General features: G+C 36.3%; 1 protein-coding gene across 1 annotated transcript in view; it reads left to right on the plus strand.

Annotated features, from left to right (window-relative positions):
- Nucleotides 1-26,061, plus strand: part of LanB2 (laminin subunit gamma-1) — a 403,913-nt gene that overhangs the window by 221,161 nt on the left and 156,691 nt on the right. The window contains exons 16-17 of the mRNA XM_090405827.1: nt 6,339-6,476; nt 20,889-21,080. Coding sequence (XP_090261953.1) covers nt 6,339-6,476; nt 20,889-21,080 — 330 coding nt within the window. The remainder of the gene's footprint in view (nt 1-6,338; nt 6,477-20,888; nt 21,081-26,061) is intronic.

A 26,061-nucleotide genomic window follows, 5' to 3' on the forward strand; every position in this document is an offset into this window, starting at 1 on the left:
TCTGACAGCTTACATTCCTGTTCTCACATTCTCATCTCTCACATATTATTCTCCTTTCCATTCCGTTCATAAGCACTTTGGTCTTACCTGATCCACCCTCCTGCTTGTTCACTTCCCATCTGACTTCCTCTGATCCCTTGTTCACATCATTCATGACACTTCCTTCTAGCAACAGTCTCTCCAGTTTATTCACATTATATCCATTCAAATGCAGTCTCTATTATACAATTCTATTCATCCCTCAAATTCCATACATCAACAAACTGCATCCCTTTCTCCTTACGCAGCTCTGCTAACCTTCTCTTCATAATTATTGCTTGCCATCTCAACTCACCATTGTCATACTTGTTTAGTACATCAACCACTCTTCCAAACACATCGATGTCTTTCACCCCTGAATAATCTCTTGATATCCATCCTCACATTCTCCCTTGTCCAACCAAATCATTTATTCCTACCACCTCCACTAATTAGTTTGCACACTTACTTCTCATATCCAAAGTATCTATCATCCTGTTCATCTTTCCTCCTGGTAAACAGACTTTGTGTACCCTTTCATCTACCACACCTTTATTATTGTTATTATTATTATTCAGGTCTCCATGGGGTCAAAAGATTCATCGTGGGAGGTCCCTCCTAAGAAACACAAAGTCTATCAAGACTCATCATCGTGGGAGGTCCCTCCTAGGAAACACAAAGTCTATCATATCACTCCTTAAAATCGTTGACTGTTCTCGCTCTCACCACTCTATCAGGCAATGCATTCCATGGTTCAACCACCCTCCATGCAAAGAAACCACTCCTCATCCTCTTGCTCACAGTTTCCTTTCTTAACTTCCAGGGATGGCCCCCTTGTCATCACTCCTTCCTGCTGTTCAACCAAGTGAAAGAACTCCCTGTAACCTCCTCTCAACAGCTTAAAAGTCTCCATCCTTCTATCCACCAAACTCTGCAGTCCACATTCTCTCAGCTGATCCTCATAACTAACATTGCAGTCTTGAAACCATCTTTGTTATCTGCCTTTGTACCCTTTTCACAGTTAATTTATCCCCTTCAAATCCTGGGGACCAAATCTGAGAACAATAGTCTAAGTGTGGTCTGATCAGAGTCTTATACAATGGAATGATAACTCTTTTATCTCTGCAGGTCAGTGTCCTTCTCATTATTGCAGCAATCCTCTGTGTTACCTTCACCACCTTTGCAATATGTCCCCTAAATTTCAGGTTTCTATCAATCATCATCCCCAGATCTCTGGTCTCCCAGACTTTCTCCAGTATAGCTCCTCTGATTTTAGTTTAAATAATAGAATAATAGTAGCTTTCATAATAGAATATACAGTGTTACTCTTGAATTATTCACTTTTTCCAAAACTGTCTTTTATTTTATTCTTTTGTACTCTTCTGTTCATCTTCACCAAATGTCTATCTCATCTCATTTCAATTATCTCATTCTTCAACTCTTGCATTTGAGCAGTCATGCCCTAATTTGTATTGCCAATCACTCCCACTTTTGCTCTATCAGTCAGATTCTCTTCCATTCTTACAATCATTCTTGCTTTCAGTCCATCACTCATGCTTTCTTCCATTTTTGCAATCACACTTGCTTTTGCTCTTTCAGTCTCTTTCGTATTCTTTATCTTATTCTCTGCATTCATATTCTCTCATTCGTCCTTCTGGCTGATACCATTCTCAGTGTTATGTTCCTCGCTATTTTCCACATTTCTTTTAATATTCACTCCTTGTTCTCGACTCTCATTTAACTCCTTGCAGTCTGTTAAAACATCACACTTTCTGCATATCCACACTCTTTCACTTCTCTTGTTCAAGCTCTCAACAAATACATCTTCAACATTCTCCGACACATAAGTACTAAATTCCTGACAATGAACCATCTTCAAAAAAATCCGCTCTATTCATTGCATTTGATTTTTGCACCATACATCTGGTTAATCTCCTTATTGTTTTTGTCTTCTTTAACTGTAAGATGTATTATGCCAAATTTGCTACTAAACATACTAACAACCTCAATAATTACTATGCATTTAGTCTCAGTTATCACTAATAAATAAATTTTTACCAAAATGTTTTTCACCAAAATTGCATAAAATCAAACTCACAGAAATACATAAATTACATGATTACATGAAATAATTTAATATGATTTATGTCAAGAAAAAATTCACATTTTGAATAATTGGTTCTACGAAATGTGTTTACTTTTAAAGAATATTAGTAATATCATCATCATCAAATTCCTGACATGTTCACTCAAAGGGTTTTCAGGATATGATAGTACTACATGAAAAATTTACATCATTACTAACTTCCTATCTACAATTTTCCTCCAAATCAGTCTGTTACTTGTCAAGACGCCAATATTATCAGATCTTATATTTCTATCATCTAAGGCACTTTGTACTATATCAATCCACCTATATCTTGGTTTTCCTCTGGGTCATTTTCTTGCCAACCTGGCAGAGAACACTTGTTTTGCTAATATTTCCTTGCCCATTCTCTTTAAGTGACCATACCACCTGAGATTAGCTCTGCTAACGCATTCCTGGATACTGACAATGTCAAGTTCTTTCCTAATATCATTGTTTTTAATATAATATTGCCATTGATGCCATATGTTCATGCCTCTAATCTTTCTCAGGACTCTCATATCTGCAGTCTCTAGCCTTTGGTCAAGTGTTTTACTTCTGACCCAGCTCTCAGATCCATAAGTTAAAATTGGTTTGAATGCTGTCTTGTATACAGCTAATTTAGTGTTCTGACTAATTTCTCTCTTATTCCATATAAATTTATTCAATTGACTTCCTACCATACTAGCTTTGTTGATTCTGTTGTCTATTTCCATTTTTAATTTATCATCTTCACTAAAAATCGTGCATAAGTAGCTGAAATGTTTTACTTGTTTCACAGGTTCTCCGTTCACAATGCAGTTGACATTTTCGACAATTCTACCTATTTTCATTGTCTTTGTCTTTTTTTTTTTTGCTGACCTTCTTACCATATCTATTACAACAGTTATTCCATTTAGTCAGGGAATCTTGCAAACTTGTAGCGGATTTATTTAGAAGTATAACAACATCCACATAAAGCAAAGAGCTGACATTAACATATCCAATTTTGATATCATGTTTAATACCACTTTCCTTCATAATGTGATCCATGTAGATAATGAATAACAGAGGGGGTTAATGTACATTTTGTCTCATACTAGATTTAACATTAAACTATCTTCTTGTACTTCCTTCAATTCTAACTGCTGACTTACAACTCAAATAAAGACTAAGTATTGCTTGATATAATGCCCCATTGACACCATATAACTGTAGCGTATTGAATTGCTTCTCTCTTGGCACGTTGTTATATGCCTTTTCCAGATCGACAAAACTTAAATACAAATCTTTGTTATATTCCCATGCTTTCTCAACTATTTGTCGTAAAGTGAAGATCTAATCTTGACAGCCTCTATTTGACCTGAATCCAGCTTGTTCTTCACCAAGCTTTTCTTCCACAATTCTTCTCAACCGTTTCTCAAGTATGCTTGTATAAATCTTGCCACGAACACTTAATAGGAAATACCTCTGTAATTCTCAAATTCAATTTTATTTTCCTTTTTATATATATATGGGTACTATGAGAGCTCTACTAGAATCACTGGGAATTCATCCCTCTGTCCAGGCTTTCTGAACTATGCAGTGCAGCCACTGTAAAACTTTTATACCAACATACTTCTGTATTTCTGGTCGAATATCATCTACTCCTGCTGCCTTTACACACTTCAAGCCTTTGATGGCTTTTTCTACTTCAAGTATGGATATGTATTCCTGACAGCATGCCTGGTCAGTGTTTTTTACCACTGTGCTAGCACTGCTTGTTTCATTTAGCAATTTTTTGAAGTAATTACTCCATACTTCAAGGATATCTTTTTCTCCAGTTTTCATGTCACCTTTATCATCTCTAAGCTCTTTTACAGCACTCTTTCCTCCATTTCTAAGCTTCTTCAACAACCTCCAGAATATTTTGCCACCTTCTTGATATTTATTTTCTATGTTCTTGCCAAAGTCCTCCCATGACTTTTGTTTAGCTAGATTTATGCAGTCTTTATCATCTCTAAGCTCTTTTACAGCATTCTTTCCTCCATTTCTAAGCTTCTTCAACAACCTCCAGAATATTTTGCCACCTTCTTGATATTTATTTTCTATGTTCTTGCCAAAGTCCTCCCATGACTTTTGTTTAGCTAGTTTTATGCAGTGTTTAGCTTTCTTACATTTGTCTCTGTATTTTGCCAGGAACTTTTGATATGCTTTCTTCTTTTCCTTCACTGCCTCTTTAACTTCCCGTGTCCACTATGGAGTTTTGATTTTTCTATCCTTGCAGACAACCTAACCACATGCCTCTCTAGTTGAGTCAATCAGGGTTTTCTTCAAGGCTTGCCATTGAATCTCCAAGGTTTGGTTCCTGTTCTCAAACTCTTTCATTTTTTGTTTTGTCAGACATACAAAATATTTTTGTATGTCTCACAATCATTTCCTACTCTGCTATTTAGATCCTCAACAAGCACCAACTTTTCATTTTTCATTGTGTCAGATGCTTTCTCTAAAGCATCAAAAAATTCCTCCACTTCTACCTTAGGAGATCCTTCTGTCGGACCATAGGCACAAATAAGTCTAGTTGTCCAATTCCTCATTCTGATATTTGCCCACATCACTCTACTTGAGACTGCCTGCCATTCAAGAAGATCAGCCTCATATTTTTTGTTGAATACTATGGCTACTCCTTCTTTTCCTCAATTGTCATTGCCTGAATATAACATATTCTATTTATCGCTCAGAAAGATCTCACCAGTTTTTGTCTTTTTTGTTTCAGTCACCCCTATTATGTTGATCTGGTACTTATCTAGTTCCGCAGCTAGCTATTTCTTTGCCATTCAGGCTTGTTATGTTGATAGTACTGATCTTTAACTCTGGTGATGTTGAGTTGGGGTGTGCTTTCAGATTTGTTCCAGTAGCTGACTTTTCACTGTTCGCTCTGGATCTCTGGTGAAAACAACGGGGACCTTGCTTAACCCGGGCAACAGCTCAGCCAGCATGAAATTTTGTCATGTTGTACCATCATTTTGTGTATTGGTTTAAGCCAATATGAATACAATTTGGTCGGCTAAATCGCAAATTGCCAACCCATCCTCGTTCGTTCTGTATCCAGGTAGATACTCAACAGGGTGCACCATGAGAAGGTGAGGATTGAACATTAGGTCAGAAGCCCTGGTTGGTTCTCTGCATTCCTTTAAAAGCTATGTGGAGGTCTCCTCTCAGTTTTACAGCTTTAACCCTTAAGCACCCCCATATCAGTAATATTATTTTTTTAATCTAATTCTTAAAATCTATAAAAGGACAAAATTTGAAATAAAGTTACTAAAAATACCCTTATTTTCAGTTTATTTTTAAAATGAATTTTAAACATTATTTTAAAAAAAAATTAAATTTTATTTTTTTTAAATTATTAAATTTTATTTTTATTTTTAACAAAATTAAAAAAAATGTATTTAAATTTGTTATGAAACAAATATTTAAGCTACATTTGGAGTGGATATGCATAACATATCCACTAATGCCCCCATTTCAACAGGCTGGAAAGGGGGGGGGGTCAAATTTTGTACATGGATGTTGGTGAAAGTTTTTAAATGATAGATGATTTTCGGTAATTACTGTGAGATCACCGCCCTGCTTATTAGAAACCTGAAGTGACTTCATAAAAATTCATTGTTTCATTTCTAAGCCAAACCTGGATTATTCAGCTTGTAGCCACCCATGTGTGGCTACTTCCGAATCTTTTGTGGGTGTTATTTGCTTAATAAAAAGATTAAAATTAAAAATATCATAATTTTTCTGTTCTTTTGCTTATTTATAAAATATGTTTTTGTTTGTGTGACTAATTTTATCAAAGTTTTAAAGATAAAATGTAAAATATAATGCATTGAAAAATATTTATGAAACTGCAATCAATAAGTTTACTTTTTCTAAAGAATATAATATTTTATACATTCACTTACAAAATTTCACAAAAAAAAAACAACCACCAAAAAAGATATATAAAAGGGCTGTGTTAAAGGCCAGAGCTACAGTAACTAATCCCCCCCCCCCATAGAAGAATGGTATTCAAAGATTGAAACTTTACTTTTGAACAATAAATCTTATGATCTTTATTTATTTTTTTAAAATAAATAAAATTCCAATTGAATATTTAAGTTTGCTATTTAAGAACTTCTACATGTATATATTTTTTAATTCTCTAGCTTGAAATAATAATTTTATTTACAATATTTTTCAGTATGTGAATGTGATCCAGTTGGATCCTTATCAGCTCAGTGTGAACCTTCTGGACAGTGTCCTTGTAGGACTAATGTAGAGGGTAGAAGATGTGATCGCTGTAAAGAAAACAAGTGGAACAAAGAAGCTGGATGTGTAGGTAGGCATTATCAGCTGTTAAATTAAAAAAGATAAAAGTTTTTCTGATATACTTAAAAGCTCACTTTGAAATTAACATGTTTTCATACATGTGTGTGTGTGTGGGGTGGGGGGGTGAGTGAGTGAAAGAAAGATGATCATTATTATTATTATTATTTAGGCCATCAAGGAGTCAAAATACTCATCGTGGGAGGTTCTTCCTAGGAAACACAAAGTCTATCATACCACTCCTTAAAACTCATTGACCATTCTCGCTTTCACCACTCTATCAGACAATGCATTCCACGGTTCAACCACCCTCCATGCAAAGAAACCACTCCTCACCCTCTTGCTCACAGTTTCCTTTTGTTACTTCTAGGGATGGCCCCTTCTCATCACTCCTTCCCGCTGTTCAACTAAGCAAAAGAACTCCCCAGTGTCAATCCTATAACCACCTATCAACAGTTTAAAAGTCTCAAGTATATCACCACTCCTACTTCTATCCACCAAACTCTGCAGTCCACATTCCCTCAGCTGATCCTCATAACTAACATTGTACAGTCCTGAAACCATCTTTGTTATCTGCCCTTTGTACCCTTTCCACAGTTAATTTATCCCCTTCAAATCCTGGGGACCAAATTTGAGAACAGTAGTCTAAGTGTGGTCTGATCGGGGTGTTATACAATGGAATGATAACTCTTTTATCTCTGCAGGTCAGTGTCCTTCTCATTATTGCAGCAATCCTCTGTATTACCTTCACCACCTTTGCAATATGTCCCTTCAATTTCCGGTTTCTATCAATCATCAACCTCCAGATCTCTTGTCTCCCTAACTTCCTCCAGTATAGCTCCTCCAATAGAGTATGCAGCATCCCATCGATGTGTTCCAAACCTCAAGACCTTACATTTTGCTGCATTAAACCGATACACTCATTCATTTGCCCATCTGTCTAGCTTATTCAAATCCTCTTGCAGGACTACCACATCTGCACTATTACTAATAACCCTTCCCAGCTTCACATCATCTGCTGCAAACAACTGAATATCCTCCTGCAATCTACAATGATCATAATAGGTGATTTGAATTATAGAAATGTTGACTGGAAGGAGAAGATTGGTGGATTAGCATATGGATACAAGGAGAGTGAATTTGTTGAATTTCTGAAGGAAAACTGAGCTTCATATGATGGAAGTAATATGAGATTGTACAGTAAATTTGGTGATATCTCTGTATGATATGAGGTTGATTGTGAGATGATGCTTGGAAGGTAGGCAAACAGGAGATGGTAACTATTAAGTGTGAATATATATGGAATTAGAAGACAGATGATTATGGGAAGCTTCATAATCAACCTGCATCAAAATTGTGTGTTGATGAGTTATGGGGTAAAAGAAAGCCTGACATAATATATGAAATGATTAGGATACATTACTGGCTAATAGCATGCAACTGTGTATATCAAGAGTCAGGGGTGAATAAATAGAGCAGGAGTAAAATGAATGTACAGTGGGCTCAAGCAAGTACTGTGGGAAATGATATTGTGAAGAAGGTACAAGACATTCAGTAGTTAGCAAATGCATGAGGAATATAAAATGCAAGCTAGAAAGTGACAAGCATGGTAAACAAAGAGAAAGTGCAGTTTGAGAAGAGACTGACCATTGGGCCAAAGAAAATTCAAGGAAAGTTTTGAGGTGTGTTGCAAGAATAAGAATAATTATGGAGTGGCTGATATTGATGAATGGTTATAGAAATTAGAGGCACACAAGAAATAAGAAAAGTCTCATTGGCTATATCATTGTTGATAGTGATATATGCATGCTGGTTCAGGATAGAAGACTGTACAGAGGATTTCAAATTGTAAGTGATCATCACTTAGTATAAAATTAGATATTACATTGAAAAGAACAGTATGTGAGAAAGTTTTAAAAAAATTAATTAAAGTTGAACATCTTGTACAGGTAAACTGTATGCTCAACTACTTAAAAAAAAAAAAAAAAACTGAAACAATTTGGAAACAAGGACCAAACCTTGGAGCCTCAATGGCAAACTCTGTAGAAAACATTGATTGATTCAGTTAGGGAGGTATGTGGTGAAGTTGTCTGCAAGGATAGAAAAATAAGAATACCATGGTGGACACAAGATGTTAAAGAAGCAGTCCTGGGAAAGAAGAAAGCATACCAAAAGTTCCTTGCAAATAAGTTTGTGGATACCCTGAAAGAATGGTGAGAAAAATGTAAGAGAGCTAAGCTGTGTGTGAAAGTAGCTAAACGAAAGTCATGAGGAGACTGGCAATGATATAGAAAATAAATATCAGGTAGGTGGCAAATGCTTGAATTACTGTAAATGTTCCAGAGCAGCAAAAGAAAGAAAAGAGTTCTGCGATGTGGTTGTCAACCTCCTTCTAGGGGATGACACTTGAAGAAGAAGGCAAAATGTTTTGGAGGCTATTAAAAAGCTTAGAAATGTAGGAAACAATACTGTAAAAGGAATCAAGAATTATAAAGGTGACATGAAAACTGAAGATAAGGATATCCTAGATGACTAACTAAAAAATCACATGTATACCACAGTAATTATGTTATGAATATGTTATTATATGTTATTTTAGTTATGAATACTCCACAAGTTTCACTATATAAGAAAATTCTAGATGACTGGAATAATTACTCTGAAAGACTGTTAAATGAAACAAACTGTGACAGAACAGTAATAGAAAATTTTCAAGAGGAATGAAAACAGGAATGCATATCAATATTGAGGTACAAAAAAAAATCAAAAACTTGAAATGTGGAAAGGCAGCAGAAATACATGCAATTCAAAGAAATAGATTAAATATGGAAATATTTAAGCTATGAAAGTGGATACACTACATAATTCAGAGGGCTTGGTCAGATGGTCAAATTCCAGATTGGAGTACAGCTCTTATAGTTTCCATCTATAAAAAAGGGAATAAAGCTAAATGCAAGAATTACAGAGGAATTTCTCCACTAAGTGTTCTGGCTAAGATTTATGCAAGCATACTTGAAAAGAAGTTGAAAAAGATTGTGGAAGAGAAACTTGGAGAAGAACAAGCTGGGTTCAGATCAAAGAAGTTGTCAAGATCAGATTTTTACTTTATGACAAATAGTTGATGAATCATGGGAATGTGCTGAAACACTGTGCCTGTGAGATAGAGACTGGAGTGAGTGTGTAAGAGAGGGATCATCTCTGAGCTGTTCCACTGAAAAGTTTTATTTTCAGTGGAACTGTTGGTTGATTCCATAAAAGCCACAAGGTCAACAATGTAGTAAGAACAATCTACAGAGGCTCTGAACTTAAAACGAATCTCTTCCATCCAGCTTACATCTAGACTGGCAAAGATGGAAGACATTGAATGGACTTTTTTCCGGAATGGGCAGATCAAAGCAGAATATGGTCAGATGGGGCTACACAGACAATGACAGCTGCTCATGTGGTGAAACACAAATGCCTAATAGACATTAATAATATATGTATCCGAGATTTAATGCAGTGTAATGAAACAGCTTTAAAGTATATTAATCACTGGATGAGTGGAGGGGACTGTAGAAGGAAAGAGGCCACGAGGCAGACCAAGAATTTCATATATAAATAACATAATGATGCTAACTGGCGCTAAGAGTTATGAAGAGGTAAAAAGGAAGTCACAAGACAGGATGTTGTGATGTGCTGCTATGTTTACCAATTTTCGGATTGATGCACCAAAGAAGCATAATTGTCCAAATTTGATCACAAATTTGAGCACAATTGTCCAAATGTGGTCTAACCAGTGCTTTACACAGTGCCACAACCACTTCCTCGTCCCTACATGTTAGAGTACTTCTTATCATAGCAGCACTACAATGTGCAGCCTTTGCAATACTAGCAAAATGTTCCTCTAAACTTCAGTCTGCTGTCAACCACCACTCCCAAATCTCTAATCTTATCCACTTCTTGCAGCAGTATCACTGTCGATATAGTACACAGCCTTATATTTCTGCACTCCAAAATTCAACACCTTGCACTTATTGATATTAAAACTACAACCCCACTCCTTTGTCCAATTCAATAGTCTATTCAAATCTTCCTGAAGGAAATTAGCATCAGCTACTTATAATTCTTCCCAACTTTGCATCATCAGCAAACAACTAAAGATCTTCAGTCATTCCACTTGATATATCATTTACAACAAGTTGAACAGCAGGGGCCCAAGAACAGAACTCTGAGGCCCACTAATTACCATCCTTTTTTGAGACACTACTTTATACACAACTTGCTGGTATCGTTCAGTGAATCAATTTCCAATTCATCTAATAAGTAGCTGACCATCTAAGCAATATGCTCTATTCCCATCCTCTGCAGCTTGTACACCAACTTATCATATGGTAAGCTATCAGACGCTTTTGCAAGGTCTAAGAATATCACTGTATATGATTCTCCCTTATTTTAAACACCTGTTACCCTATCATAAAATGCAAGTAAATTACTGAAACAGGACCTACCCATTACAAATCCATGCTGACCTTCATAACAAATGCCATATCCATCAACCTAATTTTGTATTCTATTCCTCATCAATCTCTCCAACACCTTGACCACAACGGCAGTTATACAGACTGGCCTATAGTTGGAGACTTCTATCCTAGAACTATGTTTGTGGAGTGGTACTATTTTGCCTTCTTTCTACTCCTTAGGAACCCTACCCTCTGCAAGACTTTCATTAAATAACCTGGTCAAGGGCATAGCCAACTGTGGTGCACATTCTTTAAGAATACTCGGTGATGTGTCATCCATTTCCTCAGTCTTATTTAACATCTAACCCAGCCAACACCTGATACACCTCTGATTCTTTCACTTCCATTCCATTTCACTTCCATTTCTCGTAATACTTGCTTCCCTTTTATATATTGCACCACATCATTTACACCAGTATGATATTCGCTGATAAACTGCTCATTCAATAATTCCACTATATCCTTTGCAACTGTTATTCTGCTGCCATGACTATCCAGTAGCGTCAACCTGCCATAATTATTCTTTCCCTTTGCCATATAGCAGAAAAATTCCCTTGCTCATCACCTTCCTAGCCTGTACTTTATACTCTTCATAGATCCAATCACTACCAACTGTCTTTATCTTCAATTTTCATGTCACCTTCATTATCTTTAATTCATTTTACAGTATTATTTCCTTCATTTCTGAGCTTTTTCAATAGCCTCTGAAATATTTTACCACCTTCCTCATATTTATTTTCTATGTTCTTACTGAAGTCCTCCTATGACTTTTGTTTAGCTAGTTTTACACAGTGCTCCACTTTCTTACATGTTTCTGTGTATTCTGTCAGTGCAAAAACTGATTTACATGCTATCAAATTTTTATACACTTTCTTCTTTTCCTTGACTGGCTCTTTAACTTCCTGCATCTACCATTTTTGTTTTACCATTCAGAACTCCATTCTGAAAATTAAGAATGGAGTTCTGAATTTTCTTTTCTTGCAGATAACTTCACCACATGCCTTTCTTGCTGAATCTGCAATGTTTTCTATAGGGTTTGCCACTGAATCTTCAAGGTTTGGTTCTTGTTTTCAAACTGTTTAATTTTTCCCTGAGTTATATTAGTGTATTTGAATTTACACTTCACATCTGAAGCTGCTCAACTTTGATTCATTTTAAAACTTGCTTACACACATTCTTTTCAATATGATATTCAATTTTATCTTGCTCAAAACTAAAAGGTAATCACTTCCGATGTCAAATCCTCTGTATACTCTTGTGTCTTGAACCAGCATGAAGATATCAATCTCAACAATAAACATAGTTTATTGAGACTTTTCTTATTTCTCAGATCTTCTCTCCATGTGAACTTGTGCACATTTTTATGTTGGAACATGGTGGTAGTAATTATTATTATTATTACGGGTATCTCCATGGAGTCAGTAGACTCATCGCGGGAGACCCAAACTAGCAAAACAATATCTGTCATATCTCTTCTTGAATTCATTTAATGACTAGTCCATGTCCTGAATTTATATCCAGCAAATATAAATTCAGGACATGGACTAGTCATTACATGGAGAAAAGAGTATAGCTAACAATACTAACATTATTGTTAGCTATGCTCTTTTCTCCAAATTTTCCCAAAGGCCTGGTTGGCCGAGTGGTTAGCATATCCACTCTCCAGCCAAAAGGCTGCAGGTTCAAATTCCACTGTGGGCATGGATGTTTGTGATTATCTGTGAAAATACTAGTGGTGGTGGTAGGCAGTAAATGGCATTGGTGTAGATGATGAGTATAGTTGCAGTTTGTTGTATTTGGTGAATTAAGTGGTGGAGACAGAGTTGTAGAGTAGGTCCCTTCTTCAATGAGTCCTTAGACTCCCTGGAGGTGTTATGTAATAATAATAATAATAATAATAATAATTATTATTATTATATTTCTATATGTCTAGTAACCATTTCCTACTCTGCTATTTTTGGTCTCCAACAAAGACTAAATTTTTCTTTTCCAGTGTGTCAGCTGCTTCTCTAATGCCTCAAAAAATTATTCCATTCTTCCCTAATTGAACCTTCTGTGGGATCTTGGGCACAAATAAGTCTAATTGTCCAGTTCCACATTCTGATATTTGCCTACATCACTCTACTTGATATTTCCTACCCATTCAAGATTATCCTCATATTTAATGTTGATTACTGTAGCTGATTCTTCTTTTCTTTTATTCATTGCTTGAATATACCATCTTTTATTTGTTGCTCAGATAAATCTAACCCATTTTTGTCATCTTTGCTTTGGTAATGTCTATCATGTCAATCTGACACTTATCCAATTCTTCTGTTAGTTCCATTTCTTTTCCGTCAATGCTTCTTATGTTAATGATGCCAATCTTGAATGCTATTGATGTTGATTTGAGATTTGCCCCAGTAGCTGACTTTTTTGCTGTTTGCCCTGGTTCCCCAATAAAAATGATGGGGGGCGGGGTTAAGTAGGCAGAGCCCCAGTTGGCATGAAATTCTGTCATATTGTACTATTTGGTTTAAGCCACAGTTTGGTCAGCTATTCCCATATTACCAGCCCATCCTCAATCATTCCATATCCAAGCGGATACTTACTAACTCGTGGGGATTTGACATTAGTCAAATCCCCACGAGAAAGTGAGGATTTGACATTAGGTCAGATGCCATGATCAATTCTTTGCATTCCCTAAAAGACAATGTGGAGGTCTCATCTCGGTTATTCAGTTTTGGCCTTTAAACACCACCTAAGAACTCAATACATTCAGCAAAATGTATTGAGTTCTGTATGCATTTTAATCTGAATAATGTTACACAAAAGTAATACTAAGTAAGCTTTAGTAATGTTCATTTGCAGCAAATGAACATTACTGTAATTGCTGGGAGCTGTGATATACTATACAAAACTCAAAATTATAGCTCACATATCATAGGTTATAAATCAGTTTCATACTCAAACAAATCTTATTAAAATAAATTTAGTTTAATTTTTATCCAAGTGTGAGCAAACAAAGTTTGCACCTGAAAATATCTTCAGGACTGGGGTAAGGTAGTACAATACCAGGCAACTCGTAGCAAAGGTGGACCAAGCTAACATTGTACTACCTTACCCCAGTCCTGAAGATATTTTCAGGTGCAAACTTTGTTTGCTCACACTTGGATAAAGGATTAAACTAAATTTATTATAGTCTAACCAAGTGAAAAATAAACTTTCAACATCTTTCTCTAAATCCAGAGTAATTTAATAAAAAGGTTTCACACCTTTTGACAACTCCTATAGGTAAAGATGACCACGCCATTGCTTCTGTCTGGTATCTCAACTATTCGGCCTGGCTCCCACTGAAGAGACCTCAATAAGGGTCAAAACTAGTCTGGGTACTGGCCCTTCCCTTAATGCATAACATTATACATATCTGTAAGGAGATGTGTGTTTTTTTTGCATTATGGGAAATACTGAGATAGGAGTGATGTTAGCTTGGTCGACCTTTGCTATGAGTTTCCCAGTGTTGTACTACCTTACCCCAGTCCTGAAGATATTTTCAGGTGCAAACTTTGTTTGCTCACACTTGGATAAAGGATTAAACTAAATTTATTATAGTCTAACCAAGTGAAAAATAAACTTTCAACATCTTTCTCTAAATCCAGAGTAATTTAATAAAAAGGTTTCACACCTTTTGACAACTCCTATAGGTAAAGATGACCACGCCATTGCTTCTGTCTGGTATCTCAACTATTCGGCCTGGCTCCCACTGAAGAGACCTCAATAAGGGTCAAAACTAGTCTGGGTACTGGCCCTTCCCTTAATGCATAACATTATACATATCTGTAAGGAGATGTGTGTTTTTTTTGCATTATGGGAAATACTGAGATAGGAGTGATGTTAGCTTGGTCGACCTTTGCTATGAGTTTCCCAGTGTTGTACTACCTTACCCCAGTCCTGAAGATATTTTCAGGTGCAAACTTTGATTGCTCACACTTGGATAAAGGATTAAATTAAATTTATTTTAGTCTAACCAATTGAAAAATAAACTTTCAAAATCTTATTAAAATCATGCTGAAATGGTGATGTGAATTATCTTGCAATTAAACAGTTTTTAAATTCTTCATTGCTGTTTTGTACATTTTATTTGCCAGCCATTGACTCAAAACCTGTTGATATTGTTGTGTCCTTTACTAACTTAGTAAATAATAATAATATAACTGCACAAAATAATTAACTATCTGAATCAGGATTTAGCAATTTTTTTTTTCCACTTACAGTCCACATTAAAATCTGGCTTTAGTGAACAACTAGCTGTTAGATTTAGCAGATTAAAAAAAAAAAGGTAGAAGGTATTTGTGTAAATTTATTTTCATAAATAAGTATGTCATCATCATCATCATCTTCATCATCAAATTCCTGCCATGTACCCTCAAGGGGTGTACAGGATATGACAGTACTACATGAAAAAATTGCATCATTACTAACTTCCTATCTACAATTTTCCTCCAAATCAGTCTGTTACTTGTCAAGACTCCAACATTATCAGATCTTATATTTCTATTGTCTAAGGCACTTTGTACCGTATCAATCCACCTATATCTTGGTCTTCCTCTGGGTCATTTTCCTGCCAACCTGGCAGAGAACACTTGTTTTGCTAATCTTTCCTCTCCCATTCTATTTAAGTGACCATACCACCTGAGATTAGCTCTGCTAATGCATTCCTGGATGCTGACAATGTCAAGTTCTTTCCTAACATCATTGTTTTTAATATGATATTGCCACTGATGCCATCTGTTCACGCCTCTAATCTTTCTCAGGACTCTCATATCTGTGGTCTCTAGTCTTTGGTCAAGTGTTTTACTTCTTACCCAGCTCTCAGATCCATAAGTTAAAACTGGTTTGAACACTGTCTTGTATACAGCTAATTTAGTGTTCCAACTAATTTCTCTCTTATTCCATATGAATTTATTCAATTGACTTCCCACCATACCAGCTTTGCTGATTCTGTTGTCTATTTCTATATTTAATTTACCATCTTCAGTAAAAATCGTGCCTAAGTAGCTGAAATGTTTTACTTGTTCCACAGGTTCTCCATTCACAACACAGTTGACATTTTCAATGATTCTGCCTATTTTCATTGTCTTTGTCTTTTTATTGCTGACCTTCATACCATATCTATTACAACAGCTATTCAATTTAGTCAGAGAATCTTGCAGACTTGTAGCGGATTTATTTAGAAGTATAACATCATCCGCATAAAGCAAAGAGCTGACATTAACATCTCCAATTTTGATATCAGGTTTAATACCACTTTCCTTCATAATGTGATCCATATAGATAATGAATAACAGAGGGGATAATGTATCCTTGTCTCACACCAGATTTAACATTAAACCATCTTCCTGTACTTCCTTCAATTCTAACTGCTGACTTACAACTCAAATAAAGACTAAGTATTGCTTGATATGATGCCCCATTGACACCATATAACTGCAGCATATTGAATAGCTTCTCTCTTGGCACCTTATCATATGCCTTTTCCAAATCGACAAAGCTTAAATACAGATCTTTGTTATATTCTCATGCTTTCTCGACTATTTGTCGTAAAGTGAAGATCTGATCCTGACAGCCTCTGTTTGGCCTGAATCCAGCTTGTTCTTCACCAAGCTTTTCTTCCACAATTCTTCTCAACCGTTTCTCAAGTATACTTGCATAGATCTTGCCAGGAACACTCAGTAGAGAAATACCTCTGTAATTCTCACATTCAGTTTTATTTCCCTTTTTATATATGGGTACTATGAGAGCTCTACTCCAATCATCGGGAATTCGTCCCTCAGTCCAGGCTTTCTGAACTATGCAGTGCAGCCACTGTAAGACTTTTATACCACCATACTTCAGCATTTCTGGTCGAATATCATCTACTCCTGCTGCCTTTCCACATTTCAAGCCTTTGATGGCTTTTTCTACTTCAAGTATGGATATGTATTCCTGACTGCATGCCTGGTCAGTGTTTTTTATCACTGTGCTGTCATCACTGCTTGTTTCATTTAGCAGTTTTTCAAAGTAATTACTCCATACTTCAAGGATATCTTTTTCTGCAGTTTTCATGTCACCTTTATCATCTCTAACTCCTTTTACAGCACTCTTTCCTCCATTCCTAAGTTTCTTCAACAACCTCCAGAATATTTTGCCACCTTCTTGATATTTATTTTCTATATTCTTGCCAAAGTCCTCCCATGACTTTTGTTTAGCTAGTTTTACACACTGTTTAGCTTTCTTATATTTGTCTCTGTATTCTGTAAGAGTAAAAGCTGACTTATTTGCCAGGAACTTTTGATATGCTTTCTTCTTTTCCTTCACTGCCTCTTTAACTTCCTGTGTCCACCAGGGAGTTCTGATTTTTTTATCCTTGCACACAACCTCACCACATGCCTCTCTAGCTGAATCAATCAGGGCTTTTTTTCAAGGCTTGCTATCAATGTTTTCTTCAGAGTTTGCCACTGAATCTCCAAGGTTTGATTCCTGTTCTCAAACTCTTTCATTTTCTTTTCAAGAATCTTTCTGTATTTTAGTCTACAGTTCACATCTGAGAGCTGCTCAACTTTTATTCGCTTTAAAACTTTCTTACATGTTATTCTTTTCAATATGAAATTCAATTTTATCCTACTCAAGACTAAATAGTGATCACTTCCAATTTCAAATCCTCTGTACACTCTGGTGTCCTGCACCAGGGAGAAAACATCACTATCCACAATAACATAGTCAATGAGACTTTTCTTATTCCTAGCCTCTTCTCTCCATGTGAATTTGTGCACATTTTTATGTTGGAACATGGTGTTAGTAATAACCAGTCCATGTCCTGAGCAGAAATCCAACAGATATTTGCCATTATTATTAGCTTTGCTCTTTTCTCCAAATTTTCCCAAAATATTTTTGTGTGTCTCACAATCATATCCTACTCTGCTATTTAGATCCCCAACAAGGACCAACTTTTCCTTTTTCATTGTGTCAGTTGCTTTTTCTAAAGCATCAAAAAATTCCTCCACTTCTACCTTAGTCGAACCTTCTGTGGGACCATAGGCACAAATAAGTCTCATTGTCCAGTTCCCCATTCTCATATTTGCCCACATTACTCTACTTGAGACTGACTGCCATTCAAGAAGATTAGCCTCGTATTTTGTGTTGAATATTATGGCTACTCCTTCTTTTCCTTGATTGTCATTGCCTGAATATAACATTTTGTATTTATTGCTCAGAAAGATCTCACCAGTTTTGATCTTTTTTGTTTCAGTCACCCCTATTATGTCGATCTGGTACTTATTTAATTCCTCAGCTAGCTCCATTTCTTTGCCATTCAGGCTTCTTACGTTGATAGTACCGATCTTTAACTCTGGTGATGTTGAGTTGGGGTTTGTACCATCATTTTTTTTATTTTGGTTTAACCAATAAGAATACAATTTGGTCAGCTAAATCCCAAATTGCCAGCCCATCCTCGTTCGTTCAGTATCAAAGTAGATACCCAACAGGGTGCACCACGAGAAGGTGAGGATTGGACATTAGGTCAGAAGCCCTGGTCGGTTCTCCGCATTCCTTTAAAGGCTATGTGGAGGTCTCCTCTCAGTTATACAGCTTTGACCCTTAAGCACCCCTTTAGTGTGTGTGTATTTATTTATTTATTAGGTACTGTTTTATAAATTTCTTGACTAAGAAACAAAATGTGGTTACTGTGACAGTGTGAAAAATATAACACGAAATGCATATTGTTGAAGAGAAAATACAATGAATATTTTGACAGTGGTGGCAAGTTGATAACTGACTTCTGGTAGCAGCATAGGGATTATTGCAACATTGGTGTCACTCACTTCTAATAAGCTGCCCGCTCCCTAACCCACATGGAGTAGGAACTTTCAACCAATAATTAATCACACAAGCTCCAAAAACTATTTTGCTGAATAAAAATTTGTAGTTACGGTGACAAACTGAAAAATGTATTAATAGTTGTGTACGGGGGAGGGGGGGGGGCTGAGAAGTTCTGATAAACATCTAGAACAAAAATGATATCAAAGCAACTGATATAACCACAAGAAAGAAAAAGAACAAATAATTACATTTAATGAAACATGAAAGTTAAAGAGTTTTAAGATGTGTTCTTTCTTGTTGTTATATCAGTTGGTTTTTAATATCATTTTTGTTCTAGGTATTTATCAAACTTTCCAGCCCTCTCCCTTGTATTTTTGAAGAGAAAATACTAACAACCAGTGGCAAGTTTACATATTAGGCCATTGGCAGTCAGCATGTTAAGGTTCTTAAAGCATAATTTAAAAAGAAATAATTTCTGCTTTAAAATTTTATTGTATATTGAAGTTTGATAGATTTGAAACAATCTGATAGATATAGAAACATATTAATATTAGATATTAATAAGGAAACTAACTCTGGTGAATTTGTGTTTATCAGCTTTAAACTGGATGTGGAAGTACATCCAATGTATTGTGAATGCTAATAACAGTATTTATTTTAGAAAACTTATCTCCATGAACACTTGTTCACAGATATAAATGTTGGGGAAAAATTTTCCACTTGGTTAGAATGTATATTATACTTGACAAGAAATTATATTTGTATTTTAATCCTATACCCAAGCATAAAACATAAATGTGAAGTAACTTCACAATTAGTCTATTTGTATATAGAGGTTGTTGACCTATGGGAAAGACCATTACCAAGACTGGTTTTAACCATTATCAAGTCTCATCAGTGACACCCAGACTGAAGAAGATATCAAGGTTAAATCAATGCAGAGTTATATATTTTCCATATACAAGTAGAGAGAAAAAAAGGTACATATCATCTTATTAAATACTCAGGATATTAGAAATAGTTTGAAGAAAAGTTTTTTCCCACTTGGTTACAATGTATATTATACTCAACAAGAAATTATATTCTTGTTTTAATGCTGCACAAAAGTGTAAGCATAAGCATGAAGTAACTTCACAACTAGACTACTTCATACTAAGGGAATTGTTATGAAGTCAGCAATCAACCTTTGCATATAAGTAGACTAGTTGTGAAGTTACTTCATGCTTATGCCTGGGTATAGGATTAAAACAAGCATATAATTTCTTGTGAAGTATAATATAAAAAAAAATATAAATGCTTTCTTAACTTTTCTGATACTTTTTTTTTGCAGTGGATTTGATGGTGATTTGAGATTTTCAGGCAGAACAGCCAAGAACTTGATAGATTCCCACGAAGAAATGATCTTTCAAAGCATCAGTGTTTTGCTGATGTCCATATTCATTCATTGTGCAGCAGTTTTAATTTCAGTTCAATGAACTTTCCAGCAGCAATTTAATGTTTCAAATTTTGATGTTTCAAATTAAGTGCATTAAGATACGTTAGTATGACCACAAGAAAAGTGAAATGTAGGATCTGTTTGTAATCAGATAACTGTGGTACAGACTTATACCACTTGTGCTAGGCACTGGCAGTATCTGTGCTAACTGTTTTGCAGTATTGACTCATAACACAAGAACAAAATGGATATGAATTTTTATTAATTTATATTAAATTTAGTACAATAATGATTTATTAAGCTGCTGATATTTTATTGGATAGATTTCAAATTAGCCATCCTTAGAGCACAAAAGCTCTTGCCACAGAATACTGGGTACTGTAATCAAGTAATTTTGGAAAAAAATGATTCTGCACCTCCTGTATTTGGAATATCAATCACACATACAGGAGGTTGCTGAAAATACTGTAAACCATGAAATAATAGAATGATGTAAACCATAAAATAATATTTTTTATTTATACAAAATAAATTGATTCATAAAAAATGTATGAATTTATTTTGAATTGAATGAAATTTCAAATTTTTTTTTCTTAACATGGATTTTTTTTAATTTATAGCTAAGGATATAATGTTTTGTATAATTCTTTAGACTGTCCCCCTTGCTACAACTTGGTGCAAGATGCTGTAAATGAACATCGGTTCAAATTACAGGAATTGACTAATCTTTTAGATGCTATAGAGAAAAATCCTCAAATTGTTAATGATGAAGACTTTGAGAATAAACTAGCTGAAGTACAAAATAGAGTAGATAAACTCCTTCAAGATGCCAAAAATGCTTCAGGTATGTAACTTGGCTGTTATTTTTATTGAAACAGGAGGAAAAGGATAATAATAATAATAATAATAATAATAATAATAATAATAGTAATACATTTTCTTATTACCATTTTATCATTTACCAGTAACATCAGTTGAGTGGTTAATATTGGATAGATTCGTATAATATTTCCTACAAATATGATAGGAATTTTTAGTTTCGAGTTCTATCTCTAGCAACTACATCTGTAATATATGGAATATCCTACTTTCCTCCATAGCTTCTCCACAGTCTCTTTAAAACTTCCAAGCTTAGTCTAGATACAGTATTCCACATATGATTTCCCTAGATCTGTGGAAGAATTACCAGAAATCTGTGGGGAGGAATTACTAGAAAATAGGAGAATTTAGAAAATGACACAGGATAGAGATTAGCTATAAGGCACAGGTTTTAATAACAATTGGATTTCACTTAGGACCAGAAGACTTTATCCAGTTGTTCAAGATTTTTTTGATTGATTTATTGAAAAAAGATAAAACACCCTTGATATTTTTGAAGCTTTGAGAGTGAGGTGTTTGGCATGGAATGGAAAAGATTCCATAGTCATTGATGGGGAAATTTGAGAAATGCAATCTTTCAATTCAGCCCTTTTGCAAATGAGCTATCTGAATGTAGAAGGAAGAGAGGAGGAGGAATGTCATGACCAGTAGTTTTGCTGAGGGTTATACATGAAATTATTAATTTGGATACAAGACAAGTTTTTGTTTTTTACTTTTGCTTTGGATTGCTGATGACTTTTTTTTTTTCTCGCAAATATATATTTCATTAATACTTATAAATATTTATCTTCAGTCACTGCTTTAAACCAAGAAATCACCTGCCTGAAAGATATCTTCTATTCTCAACAATATCCCCCAATTAACTAATAGATTATCTTTTATTTCTTTAAAATCCCAAGAATATGGATGGCACACATTCAGTCCACTTATCTAGCAATAATTTCAACTCTTATTTCATATATTGAAAGACAAGACGAAGCTAAGTTTTCATTACTGTATTTAATTTTATTTAGTGTACTTAATGTTTTGTTTTGCTTGTAATTGTTTATACTTTTCTTATTTATTTATACTCCCTAATACTTATTTAGTGTTTATTTTTGAAACTATTTTGAATAATTAACAATTACGCTAGTAGTCCCTCGGCAGTAACGAATGATGGCGGATTCAGCTGCAGTCGCAAATGGCGTGTCACCAAGTCCTCCGCCATTTAGGTACTCTGTTATAAGCAATATAATAAGGGAGTTTGTGGCATGCAGTATTTGCGGCATATATGCATCTCGGGAATTGGATATCTGGCTTGTGATAGGGTGCGTGTGTGTTTAAAGTGCAGGCAGTGGGAGGAAATAAATGCAGCAGATATCTCAATAACCGACCTTGTTGCTCCAGGAACGGGAAATGAATACAGGAAGACGAGTAGTGTGATAGGAGAGAATGAAGAAAAAAAATGTGAATGAGAAAATAATAGTTGATAGTGTAGAAGGCGTGAGTGACTGTGAAAGTTTAGATGGTTTTGTTTGGGAGAGTGAATTTCGATTTAGAGTGACTGACCTGCAGAGGGAGATAGAGGAGGTGGAATGTCTTGGGAGAAGTATGATAAGTATGAAAGGTGAGATTAGAAGAATGGAAGAGATAAATGCAAGGCAAATCAGAGTAGGGGAGAGAGAGAGTTTTGGGAATGATAGGAGAGGAGAGAAATTTGTGAATGATAAAAGAGGAGAGAATGGAATTGGATATGGAAATGGAAATGGAGAGAATGGAAACAGGAGAGAGAGGTATGGAAGTGCTAGAAGAGGAGAGAATGGAAACAGTAGGAGAGACAGAATGAGAGAGAGACAGGGGAGTGCCAGAGGAGGAGAGAATGGAAACAGTAGGAGAGACGGAATGAGAGAGAGGTATGGCAGTGCGCAGTGCTAGAAGAGGAGAAAATGAAAGCACTAGGAGAGAGGGAATGAGAGAGAGGTATGGGAATGCTAGAAGAGGAGAGAATGGAAACAGTAGGAGAGATGAATGAGAGAGAGGCATGGGAGTGCTAGAGGAGAAGAGAATGGAAACAGTAGGAGAGACGGAATGAGAGAGAGGTATGGCAGTGCTAGAAGAGGAGAGAATAATGGACTGGAAGAGGAGAGAATGGAAAGAGTAGGCGAGATGGAATGAGAGAGAGGCATGGGAGTGCTAGAGAGAAGAGAATCGAATGAGAGAGAGAGAGAGGTATGGGAGTGCTAGAAGAGGAGAAAATGGTAGGACAGAGGGAATGAGAGAGAGAGGTATGGGAGTGCTAGAAGAGGAGAAAATGGTAGGAGAGAGGGAATGAGAGAGAGAGAGGTATGGGAATGCTAGAAGAGGAGAGAATGGAAACAATAGGAGAGACGGAATGAGAGAGGTATGGGAATGCTAGAAGAGGAGAGAATGGAAAGAGTAGGAGAGACGGAATGAGAGAGAGGCATGGGAGTGCTAGAGAGAAGAGAATGGAAACAGTAGGAGAGACGGAATGAGAGAGAGAGAGGTATGGCAGTGCTAGAAGAGGAGAGAATGGAATGAGAGAGAGGTATGGGAGTGCTAGAAGAGGAGAAAATGGAAACAGTAGGAGAGAGGGAATGGTAAGAGGTGTAATGTATGGGGACTCAGTGAACCGGAGTGTTCAAGATAGGATATGTGAGGAGTGTTTGCCAGGAGGAACGATAGAAAGGGTGGCTTTGGCAGTAAAGAGAGGTGAAAGGGTGGATGAGACGATTGTGATGGTGGGAACAAATGACTTGAGTGGTGTGTAAATAGGACAGCAAGAGATATGAGATTCTTGCTTGAGGTGGTACGAAAGAAGACACAGAGAGGAAAGATAGTGTGTGTGTGTGTGTGTGTGTGTGTGTGTGTGTGTGTGTGTGTGTGTGTTGCCTAGGTATGATAATGACGAACTGAGCAGAAGAACGGTAATATTGAATGACATAATAGCTAGAATGTGTGACACGAGAGGACTGGAATATGTGGATGATTGGAGTGCGATTGGAGGACAGAGAGGAATTGTATGCAAGAGACCAGTTACATTTGAATGAGGAAGGACGTAGGCATCTGGAGAGATTGCTGTTCTGAAAAAGTCAGTGTATCCCAGGGAGGATGGTAGCAGGGGTGGCCTCTTGTGGGAATGGGTACTTCGGAGAAGCGGGATGACATCAAGTAACACTGAGCCCAGTGGAGTCTAGAGGGGATAATGCTGGGTATAGAAACAATGGCATTTATATGCTATATACTAATGCCAGCAATATCCGGAATGAGGGAGAGGAATTGGTGGCGCAGATAGCATCAGCCTGGCCAAAAATTATAGGGATCACTGAGACGTGGTTGACAGAAGAGGATATAATAACAGGAATAGAAGTTGCTGGGTACAGCATTTTTCGGCAGGATACGAAGGGAAAGCATGGTGGTGGAGTACTGCTTATGATAAGTGGTGACCTATGTCCTCTAAGAGTGGAAACTTTGGAAGGAAGTGAGACAAATGATTTTGAGAGCATATGGTGTGAGGTAGAGGTGGGCAAGACAGGATATTTAGTGGGGTGTTGCTACAGATCCAGGAGTACAGAGGGTGGGGGACCAGGAAATGTTTAGACAGTTGAGTTTGGCAAGTGCAAGAAGAATGATTGTTATGGGAGATTTTAACTACAATAGTATAAATTGGGGAGAGGAAGATGCATGTTGCAATAAGGGAACGGAATTTCTAGAATTCTTCAGGGACAAATGTCTTAGGCAACATGTAATAGAGGGAACAAGAGGTTCAAGAGTTTTGGATTGGGTTATTGCATCAGAAGAGTTGATAATAATTGAGATGACATCTCTCCCACAGTTGGAGAGAGTGACCATATGGTTTTGACTTGGAAAATGAATAGACATGCAGGAGTATCAAAGAGATGGGAACGGCAGGTGATTATAATAGTCTAAGACGTCAACTTGGGGAAGTTTCATGGAGGGAGGAATTGGAAGGCCGGGATATCATTAATGCAATGGGAAATTATGAAAGAATATTTCTTAGCAGCAGTGGTAAGTTGTATACCACGAGTGAACAAGAGGACACAGTGGATGACAAACAATATTAATAAACAGGAATTGCATGCAAAAAAGAGGCTGTAGAAGAGATATAAGGAGACAGGAGAAGTGAAGATGCGTGAAGAGCATAAGACACAGGCCAGAAGAGTGACTATTATGGTAAGGAAGATGAAACTGGAAAATGAGAGGAGATTAACCCTAAGATCCAAAGAAAATCTTAGGGAATTTTTTAGATATATGACCAGTAGGAGGAGAAATGACTGTGGAAGAATGATATTGTGGGATAAAAATGGGAATAGAGTGATTGATGCAGAGGACAGTAGAATTGTTCAGTGAACACTTTATTGGAGTATTTCATCCTGGAAGAGTCAGTTTTAATGCTAGAGGGATAGGACAGGTTCAAGGTTTAGAAGTACAGGAGGAGAGTGTGTTTCAAAAACTGAGTACTCTGGATGTCAGTAAAGCTGTGGGACTGTATGGTATTTCACCACTAGTTTTGAGAGAATGTGCTAGGTAACTGACAGTACCTTTGACCTGGCTTTTCAATGAAAGTCTGGCTGCTGGAAAGGTGCCCATGGAATGGAAGGAAGGTAAGATAGTGCCATTTCATAAGGGCGGTAGAAGACTGGAAGTGTAATTATAGACCAGTTTGCATATCATCAGTAGTTAGTAAGATCTTGGAGAAAGTAGTGAAGGACCATATACAGCATTGGGCAGATGAGAGTAATGTTATTTGTGAGAGTCAACATGGATTTGTGAAGGGGCGCTCTTGTTTTAGCAATATGCTAGCCTTTTATGATAAAGTTACAAGAGCATTAGATGAGGGAAAGGCATATACAGCCATTTTCTTAGACGTAGCGAAGGCATTTGACAGGGTGCCACATGATAAGCTGATATTTAAGTTGCAGCACATG

The sequence above is a fragment of the Typopeltis vanoorti genome, chromosome 15 (genome assembly GCF_054136105.1).
Source record: "Typopeltis vanoorti isolate ZY-2024b chromosome 15, IOZ_Tvanoo_1.0, whole genome shotgun sequence".
NCBI lineage: Eukaryota > Metazoa > Arthropoda > Arachnida > Uropygi > Thelyphonidae > Typopeltis > Typopeltis vanoorti.